At 41.6% G+C, this 14,309-nt stretch overlaps 1 protein-coding gene across 1 annotated transcript; it reads right to left on the bottom strand.

The window, feature by feature from the left end:
* Positions 1-8,956: 8,956 nt before the first annotated feature.
* On the bottom strand, positions 8,957-11,167 carry LOC119969091 (TBC1 domain family member 12-like). The gene is made up of 2 exons (XM_038802291.1): positions 10,989-11,167; positions 8,957-9,665 (listed from the first exon to the last, which is right to left on the bottom strand). Exons 1-2 carry the CDS (start codon positions 11,165-11,167, stop codon positions 8,957-8,959), a joined length of 888 nt encoding a protein of 295 aa, XP_038658219.1.
* Positions 11,168-14,309: the final 3,142 nt, after the last annotated feature.

Raw genomic sequence — 14,309 nt, 5'->3', positions numbered from 1 at the left:
CAAGATAAATGCTGTCAAGCTGTCCAAAATTTCATGGCAGTGGAATTTTGAGCAACATGTTTGATTTGGTTCATGTATTGTATGAAGTTAAGCAGTTTGAAATGTTGGACACCAAACATACAAGTCTCAACTTGGGAAATTATAAATCTGTATGAGAAGAATTGACAATATGGAAAATCAAATTGATCAACACTGATGGGGCAAAATGAATTGGCAGTCATTTTATACATCACCAGCTTGTATTTTTCATGGAATTTCACCCCCTGATTTATCATTTGGTATTTAAAGGGGAGGTTTCAAACTCTGTTGCTGGTTCTTTCTCCATTAAGAAAGCATTTTGTCATTTATCATCAAACTTTTCAAAATAGTTTTGGTATCGAAATTGATTTCGGTCAGGAAGTTAGATAAACTGGACAGAAATTGGTCCTTGCAATGGAATTGGTCGGTAGACCTGAGTCCTGATCAATATTGGATCTTGGTTTTAATTTTAATAAGCCCTTTAGCTGAAGGTGACTATCACATGCCCCAAGACAGATCTGCAGCAAAAAAAGAATGGAGTTAAACTTATGATTTCATAGAAAAGCTCTTGTCCATCAGAACGAGTGTTTCATCTCATATCAAAGACGATTGCAGTTTATCTCTCAATTCCAAAATAAGGCAAATGTAACTTGATATAGTCCAGCAATTTTCTGAGTACTTGCTGCTGACAAGGAGCCTGCAACCTGCAGACTTTGGATACCGGGAAATCATTCTCACGATTTCCCGTTCATTAAAATAGATGGAGATAGCAGATAGCATGAATTTCAAAATAATTGGCCCTATTTTAGGTACCAATTCTTTGATATATCACTAAATCTTTCTATTTTATATGAATATTAATGCGATAAAATTATAACAACAACAGTTTGAATTTATGTCATACCTGTGCCATAAACATTCAAGAAGTCTTACAACACCAGGTTAAAGTCCAACAGGTTTGTTTCAAACACGAGCTTTCGGAGCACGGCTCCTTCGGAGCCGTGCTCCGAAAGCTCGTGTTTGAAACAAACCTGTTGGACTTTAACCTGGTGTTGTAAGACTTCTTACTGTGCTCACCCCAGTCCAACGCCGGCATCTCCACATCATGGATAAACATTCAAAGGTGCATTTGCAGGAATACTATCAAACAAAATTTGCACAAAGACAAAAAAAGAGATTTGGACAAAGGACCAAAAGCTTGGTCAAAGAAGTAAGTTTAAAGAGCATCTTAAAGGAGGAAAGAGAGATATAGTGGCAGAGAAACTTGGAGAAGGAATTCTAGAGCGTAATCCTTCGCAAGTGATGTGGAGATGTCGACGTTGGACTGGGGTGAGCACCGAAAGAAGTCTTACAAAACTTGGTTAAAGTCCAACAGTTTTGTTTTGAATCACTAGCTTTCGGAGCACTGCTCCTTCCTCAGGTGAATGAAGAGGTGGGTTCCAGAAACATATATATAGACAGAGCCAAGATGCAATACGATACTTTGAATGCAAGTCTTTGCAGGTAATTAAGTCTACAAGTCCAGACGGAGCAACTGGAGAGAGGGATTGATGCCACCATCAATTCACACGAGACGATTAGTAGAAGTGAACACTGGTTTTAATAAGCTAGATCTGTGCCTGCCTGCGGCTGCTGTGTACCGCCTACAGGCTTCAGGTTTATATACCACCCACAGGGGCATCAGTGGTGAATTGCAGTAGCAATACGTTCACTACAGGGATAATCAAAGGTTAAAGAGGTGTGAATTGTCTCAAGCCAGGACAATTGATAGGATTTTGCAAGCCCAGGCTAGATGGTGGGGGGTGAAAGTAATGCGATATGAATCCAAGGTCCTGGTTGAGGCCGTACTCATGTGTGCAGAACTTGGCTATAAGTTTCTGCTCGGCAATTCTGCGTTGTCGTGCGTCCTGAAGGCCCCCTTAGAGAACGCTTACCCGAAGATCAGACACAGAATGCCCTTGACTGCTGAAGTGTTCCCCGACTGGAAGGGAACATTCCTGCCTGTCAATTTTCATGTGATGTCCGTTCATCCGTTGTTGCATGGTCTCGCCAATGTGCCACGCATAGGGACATCCTTTCTTGCAACGTATGAAATGAAATTAAATGAAAATCGCTTATTGTCACCGGTAAGCTTCAAATGAAGTGATTGTGAAAAGCCCCTAGTCGCCACATTCCGGCCCCTATTCGGGGAGGCTGGTACAGGAAATTGAACCGTGCTGTTGGCCTGCCTCGGTCTGCTTTAAAAGCCAGCGATTTAGCCCTGTGCTAAACCAGCCCGCAACCATAAGGCGTTAGTCTCATTACTGTATGACACTATATCACGGTAGACAACATTGGCCCAGTCACACGAGTATGTATCACGTACCTGGTGGGTGGTGTCTTGGTCGTTATTCTGAAGGCTGGGTAGTTTGCTGCAAACAATGGTTTGTTTGAGTTTGCGCAATTGTTTGAAGGCAAGTAGTTTGGGTGTGGGGATGACCTTGGCAAGATGTTCGTCTTCATCGATAACATGTTGAAGGCCACGAAGAAGATGTCGTAGTTTCTCCGCTCTGGGGAAGTACTGGACCCCCACTACAGCAGCCACGATACCACACAACTCTGCCATGACAATCTCTGCAAAATGTGCCAGGTCATCGACATGGATACCACCTTTACACATGAGAATACGTGTTGTATGTTAGCAGAGGTATGAACAATGGGAAACCCGTTGACAGTGACAAGACGAGAAGGTCCCGCACCAACCAATAGCGGGTCACCTCTGTCACCATAAATCACACTGGGAGAGTTGGAAAATCCCACCCTAAATAACTAATTAACTAAAAATTCACCCCTTAAAGGGGCACAGTTCCTTTTATATGCTCATCTGAGTATGTTAAATAAAATAAGCAAATGAACTAACAATCAAATGCGTGAACTGACAGGCTCTTAAATGAGCACCAGTTTCTCTTTATACACATGAGTATACCTTCAGAAAATTGGCAAATTAACAAATCACAGATCACAGAATTTACAGTGCAGAAGGAGGCCATTCGGCCAATCGAGTCTGCACCGATCCTTGTAAAAAGCACCCTACTTAAGTCCATGCCTCCACCCAATCCCTGTAACCCAGTAATCCACCTAATCTTTTGGATACTTAGCGTGGCAAATCCACCTAACCTGCAAGTCTTTGGACTATAAATAAACAAATCAAAGTGGTAGCCCCTTCAAGGTTCACTGTAGCAAAACCAAAACACCAAAGAAAACTTATCCAAATTCAATCAAAATGTGGTTTGGAGGGCCAGTCAGATACTCCAGACCCTGAAATGCCTAGGCGTCGTGAAAGGCCCAACGTATACCAGAGGACACTGCTTGATCCCTCTCTAAGGACACCCAACAATGAACATAGCCATGCAAGAGAGGCAGAAAATTGAGCTAGGGTTTCTCTTGATATATTTTGAGGTTAAATCAAAGTTACAAATCAAATCAAAGTGACAACCCTTTAAAAGGGCACTGTAGCAAAGACGAATCTGAGAGGGTTTTTCTTTATACTCTTGAGGAAAACCAATTTAACAAATTGACAAATCAGCCAATTCAAAATTGAAACCAGGAGAGTTATGTGGTTGGTGTATTTGTTGTACATGGATTTCCAAAAGAAATTTGATAAAGTCTTGTGAGAACAATTAGAGCTACTGGAATGAAAGGGACAGCAGCAACATGGGTACAAAATTGGCTTAGCTGGTATGGGAATTTAACCTACACTGTTGCCGTCGCTCCACATCATGAACCAGCTGTCCAGTGAACTGAGCTAACTGACTCCCTGCAACTAATGAACATCCCTAACCTTCGACTATTCAGCTCAAATATTTTCACCATCAGCTCACCAAAAAATTTGTTCATTTCACACTGCACTTTGTGTGAAATAGGTTTCTAATTTATAATAAAGATGCCACTCTAAGATGGAAAATACAGGGCAAAATTAGATATAATAGATTAATCAGATCCTTTGCAAACTCTTCGGGTTTAAGAAGTGAGTCACTGTGCTACACGACTTGAAGCTCATGTTTTATGGTGGTGCACACAATGGGAAATAAGTATCTCTGATTTTGGTCTAAAATTATATTCTTGATTGTTTGCTCAGAGATTGAAAGAGGCTTGGACTTGTCCTTCCTTTTGCACTGTATGTTCTATGTTGTATGCTCCTCTCTAGTCAAATTGTTCTGAATGAGCAGCAGATTTGGTCAATTGGTTAGTTGGCCAATAGGGGGCACAAGTGAATGGAGTCAACAAATTATTTTTTCTCCTTTTTGTCTTTCAATGATTTTGTCCTAAATAGCAAAATTTAGGAAGTCACTATTTTGGCCATCTCTTGTCCGCTCAGCCCCCACAGTGGTTTGGTCTGATTGTGTCAGTTCTGATACAATAAAATATTACTCATGTTGCGATTCTGCACGGCACTAGAGTGACCTACGCCCGACAGGCCGGCCCGCCGATCGGTAGGCCCCGATTGCGGGCCAGGCCACAGCGGAGCTGCAATAATTTTAATTCTGTCACTAAAAACCGTTCATAAAGAATTCATAGCAGTATTCATGCAATTTTTTTTGAACCGTAAACAAATTCAGAGTTAGAATCTGAGAGCCATCTGTCATTATTTTGATGGCATTTACAATCTTGCATTGTTGCCATATACTGTTTACTGATCTCTTTTGAACAGAAAATACTCAGGATCACATTAGCTTATATACTGCATGAAGGTTTTGTCAAGGGAACCATGACAGAGAGCAGCTACCATAACAACAGAACCAGCAAAAGCACATTAGTTTATGAAACAAATTAAAAGGGTATTAGCACCCGCAAGGGAGGAATCGGAATTGTCCCGCTACAATTCCAATGGTGACCACTTCTGATCAGTTTGTTGAACTGACCTGAAACTCCAATCTGAAATGAAAATAAAAATTGCTGGAAATACTCAGCAGATCAGACAGCATCTGTGGAGAGTGAAATAAAATTGACATTTCAGGTTGGTGACCTTCCATCAGAATTGTAAAGCAGGCATCTGTTTAAATTCATCCGAGTTGGGACCAGATTCAGAAATGGCTAATCTGGCTCATAGGTGGTGCAGAGAGCAAAGCATTACTTTTTTTTTATAAATTTAGATTAGCCAATTATTTTTTCCAATTAAGGGGCAATTTAGCGTGGCCAATCCACCTACTCTGCACATTTTTGTGTTGTGGGGGCGAAGCCCACGCAGACACGGGGAGAATGTGCAAACTCCACACGGACAGTGACCCAGAGCCGGGATCGAACCTGGGACCTCAGCGCCGTGAGGCGGTTGTGCTAACCACTAGGCCACCGTGCTGCCCGAGCAAAGCATTACTAAATACGGTACAGAGTGATATTGACCAGGCAGGTCTCAGGTTTTTAGAATTAGTTCTTCTTGGCTTGCATGTAAACAGGCATGCTACAACAGGTACCAATGTCTTGGGCTATGGAGAAGGGAATGAAAAAACACAGCCAGGGTGTTGCCTGCTGGAAAACATGTGATGCATGTGTGGCTGCCGGGTCAGAACGTACAGGGTTCAGCTGTGACTTCCTTCCTGTTAAAGAACTTGTTGAAATGTATTGCAGGCTCAGAAATTAACTTGGGGGAGATACCAAATTAGTGACCTTACCTGAGGCATTTTCTCCAGTTTGTGTTAATGGCCGTTAAAGGAGAAAGGACATTGATATGCTGTTTTTTAAAAATTGTTAATGGCAATCACATCCATTCAACATAATATTTATTCGCACAATCCTTTCATTATTGCTATTTTTTAAGCAGTCAGATTGAAAAATACATGACAGAGGCTTCACATTGTTTTGTTCATAGAAAACATACCGTGGCATATTTGAACACTGCTGCCACATCAGATGCTGCTGATTGTCAGTTTATTTAGATAAGAAACCTTTTTGATACAAACTAAAATGTTTTGGTTAAAATCTTTGTTCAACAACCTGTGACATTTGGAAATGAACTTTCATATTCTGTAAGTGCTTTGTGCAAATATAATTTATGCAAGTAATGTCTGGTCGTAGAAATCATCGCAATGTTAAACTGGTTAAAATAAAGTTACTTACAGAAAGCCATTGTTTTTTTTAAAGACATACATTTTCTTCAGTTTAGTTCTAATTTATCTCTCTCCCCACCTCCCACCACCACTCGCAGCCCCCATCCCCAATGATGTCTCTTGTTCCTTTAGCTAAAAGGGGAAATTGTGAAGACCATTGATCTCTGGACAGCTGCCACTGAGCTTCATTCTCAGCTCAAAAAGCAGCTTTGTTACAGGATGTGATGGATGGAATTGGCTTCTCCTTTCTTGGATGGTTGCTTTGTTTTAATGAGATGTTGCACTTTACCAGAGCAGACTGATCAAAAACTGCTCACACTACTTCTGACCAAGATAGGGGCAGCACTTGAACCTCTGATCACCAAGTTGTGACTTTAGATTGTAGCTGTAATGCCACAGAGTCACTTTTTTACATAAAGTAGAAGATATAATTTTATTTTTCCCAAAATTTGCAACAAATATTTTAAATAATCTCCACTTCTTATTGTACCACATGATATCCCCATGCAGTGTGTAGGATTCAGTTGTTTGGTGCTGGATTCAGTGTGTTTATTAACTGTTCATACTGTGTTGTTCGTCAAGCCTGGGTGTAGTTTGAAAAACGGAAATAAACAGAAGCAGAAAACAGTAAGCTTGTGACCACACACATTTGACAACATTGTAAATAAAACTCCTGTTACACATATAGGATGGGATTCTTTAGCTAGCCAGCCAGGTGTTTCTCGGCTGGCCATTTTTCTCAACCTCGGGTCATTTGCTGGCGGCGGGTTACTGTCTTCCTGCCAATTGTCAATGGGATTTCCCATTGTAACCACTGTAGACCCCTGCAAAGCCAGCTGGCAGGGGCATGCTGCTGGTGGGAAAATTGAATTGTAATAACCGGAGAATACCGCCCACAGTATCTGATGTGTTATCACTGCTCATCTCCGAGGCATAAAATGCAACAATTGATGACAAGATGGGGATTAGTTTAAATTTAACAGTTCTTGCATCTTTCCTTTCTTTGCTGGGAAATTTATCTGTGCCATGGGATCAATAGATAGATAGATTTTAAGGTTGACCATCTACTCTCTCACTACGGGAGTAGACGGTGCAGATATAGCCGTGACCCACAAGAATGCAATATATGTACATTGTCTTGGAGCAGAAGGCCAATGAGTAGTCGGGCAGCCCACAGAAGACATGTTACCTTTTTATTAGACAACAACTTTCTCAAAATACTTTGGGCAAAAATAAGTGCGATGACCAAATGGTGTCGTTTCCAACAAGATGTCGGCGAGCCCACCACAGTCAGATACCTTTGAAAACGGGCCTAAATTGTATAGATAGCTATCAGTTCATAACACCATGTCTAGCTCCAAGAAAAAATATATAATTCATGCTTAGAGTGGAATAATTTCCCAAAGGCATACTGATTATCAAAGAATAAGACAGCTTAACACATGGACAAATCTAGTCATCAGAAATGAGACATGTTGTCAAAACTTTTGTTTTGCATTCATTGGGGCAGATTCTCACGAAAAACACATCTAAAGGAAACAATTGTTCTTGCATGAGAATAGGTTGCTGATTGATAGAGATGTTGCACCTCTATCAGGGAACAGTTAACTGCCAAGCTTTTGTTTAAATTCAAGCCAGACAGGTCGACATTGGTCAAGGCTTTACCGTGGGAAATGAACCAGGGAATGGCTGTACCCCACTCTTTTGTCTGGTTGAAAAAGAAAGACACAATGCATGGATGTGCTCTTTCTGTTGGCAAAGGGCCCCTATGTGTGACTATATGTATCTTCTAGTATGTGTAGGTGAGCTACTTTGCAAGTCGAAGTAATTATCTCAATTTGGTTGTCAGTGTTATTCTCAGCACAATCAGGATTGTATATCAAGTGTTGTCCAATCCCAGAATCACAACTAATGTTGGACATTGCGGGGAAGGTTTTTCTGGTCAATCCCACTAGCAGGATCTTCCAGTCCTGCTGACACACCTCCCTGCCCTTGATTCCAGTGGTGGAGGGTGCGTACAATGGGAAACCTCGGTGACAGTGACGGACTGCTGCCACAAAACATTCCAAGGGGTGTGAGCGGATGGACATGCAGTTTGATTTTATCCACCTGCCATTGAGACATATAGCCTACATACCTGGCATCACACTGGTACTGAAATTCACATACCATGTTACTCATGATAGGCAGACTCATTTTTAACTTGGTGGCAGTAGCATCCAGTTAGTGGAGACTATCACTCATGTTGCTTCTACATAGTAGCAACGTGAAATGGGTAATTCACCTGTTTCTCATATTTGTGAAACACCTTACCCCTTATGTGAAGTGGATTGGGCACATTATAGGACTGAAAGTGGAACCTTCGGCCCATTCATGAGTTTGCGTGATATACTGCGAGCATTGACCTGATCTGAGTAGCCATTATCCTGCACTATGTTTTTTATGCGCCCTATTTCAGCATCAGATTTGCACAATGAATAAATGTTCATTGGGGCCCTATTTCGTGAGATTGCCATAAAGCCTTGTGGAAATGTAGGAATCCCTGTAAAGATGGGCTTTTGGTAGGCAGTAATAAAGGTTCCATTAGCAGATTTCTCTCCTCGCACTTCAAAGAAAGGCAGCTCATTGGATTGCTCTATTTCAAAGGTGAGTTTGAGCTTGGGTTGAGCTTTTTGAGCGAGTGAGGAAATCTTACATGCAGAGATAGAATAAAATATAGCAAATGTATCATCTATGTATCAGATATATGAAAAGAGTAGGAGGTTAGGGGTAATCCCCTCGAAGATTAGTTTCATGAAAACCAGCAAAGCTGTTATTGAGAGCTGGACCTGAAGGAGATTCCGTGGCAACACCATCTACTTCGATATACAAGGTTTCATTAAAATGAACACACAGATTTGTGTGTTCATAAGTTCAGTGAATACAGATTCAGGCATTGATGATGCATCTAGATCAGCATAATAAGGTGACTCATTACAAATTTCTATGGCTTCCTTGAGTAGTGTCCATTTTTTGTTACTACTGTGCATCTGGACAGTAGTGATGCAAGCAAAAAGTTTTTCTGATGTGATGTCTTCAGGCAGTTTGGTAAGGAATTGAGTTCTATGAATAAAGTCCATTTTCACTAAAATGTCCTCATACAACTTGAGGATGCCCAATGCTGTCCGAAAAAGGAACTCTTCGCCGTCCCGGCAAAAGACATCCCACACTCGACAAGCTAGGTCCAGAGGCAGTGACTTACTATAGAGTGTAAATATCCAGTCTATAAGGTAAATATCTGGAGTCAAACTATTATTCGTAAAATGTGCAAAGAGTTTAGGAAGATTTTCTTCAAAAAACACTTCAAATGATGCAAAATATTTCAGCATCATGCTATGGTCCACACGGAAAAATGCCAGTTGACAAGGTTTGTTCAATAGGTTTGCAAAAGCTATGAAAGCATCTGCTTCTTCCAAATTAAGGATGAGCACTGCAGCAACAAAAGACATTCCTTGGACATATCCCACATCAGGCCTGTAGCAGGTATATGCCCACCTGTGTCCATTTTTTGTTACTACTGTGCATCTGGATTAATGGATAATCTAACAGTGTCAGACAAGCACATGTTTATGGCATTGCTTTTGACATGCAAGTCTTTGTATGACCTTCACAAATATGGTGGAATCCTTCACCATGTGTACGGAAAATGTGCTCAGAGTGAGTTGTAGAACTCGCTAAACCATTTGGCCAACTCATGTTGTGCAGAATCAGCCATGGATAAGTTAGGGCATAAAGGGGCATCATATTTGTATGTTTTGAGCAACCTATAGGTTGAGGACACAGTGAACTATGAGCCATGAGCCTTTGATATAAACCACCAGGAAGCTCGTTACTCTGACACAAGCCCAAAAAACATTTTTAATGGTTCCATAGCTTCCACCCAGTGATATAGAGTCCTGCCCCGTTGGAACAGGGGCTGGTTTAGCTCACAAGGCTAAATCGCTGGCTTTTAAAGCAGACCAAGCAGGCCAGCAGCACGGTTCGATTCCCGTACCAGCCTCCCCGGACAGGCGCCGGAATGTGGCGACTAGGGGCTTTTCACAGTAACTTCATTGAAGCCTACTCGTGACAATAAGCGATTTTCATTTTCATTTTCAACAACAGGAGTTTAAAGCTCACTGACCGGTTCTGGAAAACTTTGTTCACACCTCAGCTCTGAAGAAGTCATAAGGACACAAAATGTTAACTTTGTTTCTCTCTACACAAGATGCTGCCAAACCTGCTGAGTCTTTCCAGCATTTTCTGTTTTTATTTCAGATTTCCAGCATCTATGGTATTTTGCTTCTTTCACGGACATGTTTGATGGGTTGACTCTGAGGACTCTCAATGCTACCAGGCATTCAGATAGCATGTGAAAATTTGCCCGCTCATTGATCAATCCACAATATATGTGCGCTAGATCAGCGAGGTGTACTTTCAAGGACTCAGTGTCTTCATTGAACATTGGCCTGATGTGGGGTAGCTGGAGATCGAGGAGTTCAAACTCAGCAACAACCTCTTCCTATTTGATGTGGGACATAGGCACCCCAAAATTGAAGACGTATGTACAAACTCTCACTTTCAGAGTGTACCTGGTCAGAGACTTACTAAATATTTGGCAGTATCATTGATTACATTGCCAAACTGTTCCCTCTTCAGTGAATTTACAGTGCAGACGTGTTTCAATCGGGTATTGTTTATGGTACGGCAATCTATAAAGGCAATAAAGCAGGATGAAGGGATCAAATCACAAAATTAAAGAATTTGCAGGCTTCAGACTAAGTGCAGTGTAGAGCATAATGTAAATTAGTAACCATTTTCAATCTCATTCTGCGTAAATGCTTGCTTAATCATGGGACTGTGTCTCACTTTAGCATACGCTTGGAACTGAACACTGACAGATCAGTGATTACTGTATAGTGTTCAAACTCATGAATGGGCCTAAGGTTGGTACTTTGGTCCTGAAAAGTGCCCAGTTTATCTCTAGTTACCCTGGAAAGGGAAGAGGCGGAATTCTCCTCCATAGGGATTCTCCATTTTGCCGGCATCTCAGGGGTTACCCGACGGCGTGGGGCTGCCCCGCAATGGGAAACCCCATTGACCAGCTTGTGAAATTGAGAATCGGGCCTTCTGGTGTGGTGGGACCAAGAATCCTGCACAAGGTGTCTCAGAAATATGAATAACACATGAAGCTACCCATTTCATGCTGCTACTGTACAGCAATATGAGTAGTATCCTCCCCTAACATGATGCTGTGATCAAGCCAAAAAGATGTTCTGTCTATCACACAAATTAGTAATGTTGCATATGGATCCCAGTGCCAGGTATGCATATCCCATATATGAACGACGAGTGGAAGGAATTGAATTGCATGTCCATTTGGCTGTTTGTAACAGGCAAAGTACTGATTATACTCAACCAGCCTATGCTTTCAAAACTCAGAACACAATATCCAACATTAGATGTCATTCTGCAATGGGTAACACTTGCTACACAATCATGATTATCCTGAGAATTACGTTGATGCCCAATTTAAGATTGTCAGCAGGGTTCACTGTGGCTCACTTACATGTGGTAGAAACTACATATAATCCCTGAGCCTGTCCTTTGCAAACAGAACGCGTGTCAATGTATCGCTTCTTTCTTTTTTTCAGTAATAAGTCTTACAACACCAGGTTAAAGTCCAACAGGTTTGTTTCAAATCACTTGCTTTCGGAGCACAGCTCCTTCATCATTTTTTCAGCTGGACAAATTCTTGGAGGACAGCCATTCCCTCATACACACCCCATGGAAATGCCTTGATCAGTCACAGTTAACCTGTCTAGTTTGAATTTGAACAAAGTCCACTTGCCAACCAATCAGCCCCCTCTTATTGTGCAAGAGAAGTTGTTCTTCCCATTAGGTTCAGTGCTCTTGTGAATCTGTTCTGATGAGGGCAAAACAAAAATCCTTGATAGCAAGTCTTCTTTTTTAGTAATACACAAATTCTGTATTACCCAGTGTCTATTTGTACTCCTGAAAGTGAGGTATTGCAAACGTATTCCATCACAGACAGTAAAGCAACCCAATCATTTTCAGGAGTATACAGCCGTGATTGTGGGTTTTTCACATTGCTCCTCATCAATGTTGATGCAAAAGTATCCAAATTAAATGACAAACACTACCATAGCTATTTTTTTGCAACTTTCTCAAACTCCTCTGACAGACATTCTTCAAGCTTGCAAAGATTCTCGTATTCCGGTTTTGAAAACAATCCCAGCTCCAATGTGATACAAAAATGTCACCCTAGACAGGTTCTCATTCTCCATCACCAAAGGTAAACCTATCATGGTAAACTTTTCAAATTTGATGACTCCACTGGAGCACACATTAATGTGATTGATGACACAGATTGTAAATAATGGTATCCTTCCTTATTTATGAGATGTAGGGAGATAAAGAAATACTGCCATGCTTCTCACGTCAGCATTCCAATTCCACCATTTTCACAAAATATGAGGTGATTGCCATTTACAATTCAAGCTTAATGTCATCAGAGTTGAAATGACTTGAAACAGACAATATCATTGAACGAATCAACTCATCACCATGGACATCAAATCTAATTGTTACATGATGTAAAAATAGTGAACCTGGACTATTTGTCAACCTTGAGCTAGTTAACAGACAATCGTTCCAGATAAATATCTACTTTCTATGATCCAAGAACCATTGACATCCTTCCATGACTCCACAGTATGCACAAAGCTTGACATAGAATGGAGCTTTTTTCAGGTAATACAGCAGAAAGTCAGAAAGTACTTAAAAACCAAGTTACCTTGTGAAATAGGGGAAGAACTGATCCCATACCACAGAGTATGCAATGAACTCGCATTGTTTGATGGAAATTAGCTGATGACACAGCTGGCAGGGAGGGTGAGCTGTGACATGGATGCAGAGATGCTTCAGTGTGATTTGAACAAGTTGAGTGAGTGGGCAAATGCATGGTAGATGCAGTGTGACGTGTTAAATGTATGATTTATCCACTTAGGTAGCAGAAAACTGAATGCAGATTGTTATCTGAATGACTGTAGAGTGGGAGAGGGGAATGAGCAACAACACTTAGATGTCCTTGTATAATAGTCACTGAAAGTAATCATGCAGGTGCAGCAGGGGGTGAAGAAGGCAAATGGTATGTTGGCATTCATAGCACGAGGATTTGAGTACAGGAGCAGGGATGTCTTGCTGCAATTAAATAGGACCTGGGCGAGACCACACCTGGAATATTGTGTGCAGTTTTGGTCTCCTTACCTGAGGAAGAATGTTCTTGCTCTCGAGGGAGTGCAGAGAAGGTTTATGAAACTGATTCCTGGGATGGCGGGACTGACGTATGAGGAGAGATTGAATCAGTTAGGATTATGTTTGCTGGAGTTCAGAAGAATGAGGGGAGATCTAATAGAAACCTATAAAATTCTAATAGTCTAGACAGGGCAGATGCAGGAAGGCTGTTCTCGTTGGGAGGGGAGTCCAGAACAAAGTGTCACAGCCTAAGGTAAACCATTTAGGATTGAGATGATGAGAAATTTCTTTCTGCAGATGGTGAGCCCATGGAATTCTCCAATACAGAAAGCTGTTGAGGTCAATAATAATAATAATCTTTATTAGTGTCACAAGTAGGCTTACATGAACAGTGCAATGAAGTTACTGTGAAAATCCCCTAGTCACCATACTCCAGCTGCTGTTCGGGTACACGGAAGGAGAATTTAGAACATCCAATTCACCTAACTTTCTTTCGGGACTTGTGGGAGGAAACCGAAGCATCCGGAGGAAACCCAGGCAGAGACGGGGAGAATGTATAGACTCCGCTCAGACAGTTAGCCAAGCGAGAATGGAACCCAGAACCCTGCCACTGTGAAGCAACAGTGCTAATGACTATGGTTTCAAGAAGCAGTTAGATATAGCTTTTGGGGCTAAAGGGATCAAAGTATATCGGGGAAATGCAGGTTATTGAATTGGGTGATTGGCCATGATCAAAGACTTGGGGTTGGATTCTCTGTCCTGCCGCACCAGATTTCAGGTTCGGCATGCTGGCAAGATGCTCCGTTTTGCTGGCTGGTCAATAGGGTTTGGGGCAGCCTCACCCTATCGGGAAACCCCCAGGCTGCCGGCAAAATGGAGCATCCTGCCGGCGGAGAATCCAGCCCTATAAGT

The sequence above is a fragment of the Scyliorhinus canicula genome, chromosome 7, assembly GCF_902713615.1.
Source record: "Scyliorhinus canicula chromosome 7, sScyCan1.1, whole genome shotgun sequence".
In the NCBI taxonomy this organism is placed as follows: Eukaryota; Metazoa; Chordata; class Chondrichthyes; order Carcharhiniformes; family Scyliorhinidae; genus Scyliorhinus; species Scyliorhinus canicula.
Note: the sequence above shows the minus strand (reverse complement) of the source record. Positions and strands in the feature narration are given on the sequence as shown.

What these genes read in the sequence shown, in the direction of transcription:
- LOC119969091 (XM_038802291.1), bottom strand. Translation starts at nt 11,167, where the DNA reads ATGCCGGCAAAATGGAGAATCCCTATGGAGGAGAATTCCGCCTCTTCC. An exon ending in AGTTCCAAGCGTATGCTAAA is followed by an intron (nt 9,666 to 10,988) that starts GTGAGACACAGT and finishes CCATTAATCCAG; the next exon opens with ATGCACAGTAGTAACAAAAA.